The 1,713-nt window shown below is 44.3% G+C and overlaps 1 protein-coding gene across 1 annotated transcript; it reads left to right on the forward strand.

The window, feature by feature from the left end:
* Positions 1 to 1,172: 1,172 nt before the first annotated feature.
* On the forward strand, positions 1,173 to 1,559 carry VTP21DRAFT_821 (uncharacterized protein; the record flags this gene model as incomplete). Its single annotated transcript, XM_069399036.1, has 1 exon — positions 1,173 to 1,559. One exon carries the CDS (start codon positions 1,173 to 1,175, stop codon positions 1,557 to 1,559), a length of 387 nt encoding a protein of 128 aa, XP_069251710.1.
* Positions 1,560 to 1,713: the final 154 nt, after the last annotated feature.

Below are 1,713 nucleotides of genomic sequence, written 5' to 3' on the forward strand. Positions count from 1 at the left end.
CATTTCGCGCGACTGATCAAACACGAAAATAAGTTCAAGGCTCTCATACTATCCCCCGTTCCGTTACTTTGGTTTTTACTATTTTTTTAAAGATCTTTATACGAATTTTCAAAAAGACTAGCGTATTATTAATAATTAGAGCCTTTAAATCTTACAGGATTAAATGGATTCAACCCATCTTATGTCGCATTAATCTATAGCAAAAAATTGCAATACACTATGCTTTTCTTTTCCATTTAAGCATCTTTTCAGAAAGGATCATGATGAAATACTGTATATGGCAGCATATTTACTTAATAATTGATTCTATATGTGGGGACTATTTAATTTGGAATCGGTGTATAGTTGGCCAAGCTATTTCTTGCTCATGATTATGGTAGATCGAGTAAGGCTAATCTAGGCTGCAACAAGGCATATCAGCAGAGATTGCTACATATGAGGCGAACTTGATGCTGACACTTTTATAATCCTCCCATTGTTCTTAAAACGTCGAGCTACAACGATAATGGGATTTATCTCATAAGAAATGCATTATAATATACTACTACCCGCACTTCATTGAAATGATTTACGCAATCTTTTTTATGCCCTGAACCACTCTGTTTCGGCGTCACGACAAAGCTTTATGCCGATAGAGAGTTTAGTGTAGATGACGCATAGTACAGTGAACTGTTCTCAAAGGAGAAGCAATAAGCTCTGCCTATAAATGAATAGTAAGGGATATGCTCTGGGCATGGGAATGAGACATTCTACATAAGGAAACCTGTATTATAATCCAGCGGAGCGGTTTGACAGAGCTTATCACGATATGCTGAGTAAACTTTGAGCGCGAGAAGGTTTGATGCTGTCCTAGCTTGCCCGCCGCTAACCTCCATATCAAATCCGCGCCTACCCGTCCAAGCGGTAGGGGCGCGTTCGTTGCGACACCGGGCGTATCAAGCCGGGCCGCTGGCCACACAACCACCAGGCGAGGGGAAGATGTGGGAGTATCAGAGTACGCATCGGTTTGATGAGCATAGGGGGGCCTGGCCGTCCAGAGAAGACACAGTACGAATAGGGGCCTCAGCGGCTCTAGAATCCCTCCGGAGAGCCTTGAATGATCCTCGATTTCAAATATTGCCGATCAGGGTTTCAGATCGAAATTCTAAAGAACGAGACGCGGGGAAAAAAGAATGAGATTGCGTTTTTTGATCATTTCCTCTTCTCCGCGCTGCCCTCTTCTTTTCTTCTATCGCTGTGTGATATCCTTCATTCCGCAACTCCTGCCATTCATTCTTTCATTCTTCATCTCCACCTCATCCCTCTCCGTCACAACCACCATGTGGGCGCTAGTTTCGCATCTCTTCCTTATTCTCTCCATCCTCACGTTTCTTCCCGTCATCCTTCTCTTTACCGGGGACTTTGTCCTGTTCTGCGGCGTGCGCGGAATCAGCATTGCAAAACAAATCAATAAACTGATGCACGAGTTGGTGAATCGTGCAATGGTACGAGCTACTAAGGTGTGCGTCAAGGGAATGGAGCAAAAGAAGAGATGGAGCGTCGTCGCGGTGAAAGGGTAGGTTCCCCATGATGCTTCCGATGAGGATGCCACGGTGTTTCTGATTGACTCTCGCCATTTCTTCTATTTTCTAGCACTTAATCCCTCCCCCTGTGCCTCACCCGAGTGGCTCTCCAATTTCTCTGGAAATCTCCCCCTCTCTTATTCTTACATTC

Source organism: Calcarisporiella thermophila (assembly GCF_041956535.1).
Source record: "Calcarisporiella thermophila strain CBS 279.70 unplaced genomic scaffold VTP21scaffold_10, whole genome shotgun sequence".
Taxonomy (NCBI): Eukaryota; Fungi; Calcarisporiellomycota; class Calcarisporiellomycetes; order Calcarisporiellales; family Calcarisporiellaceae; genus Calcarisporiella; species Calcarisporiella thermophila.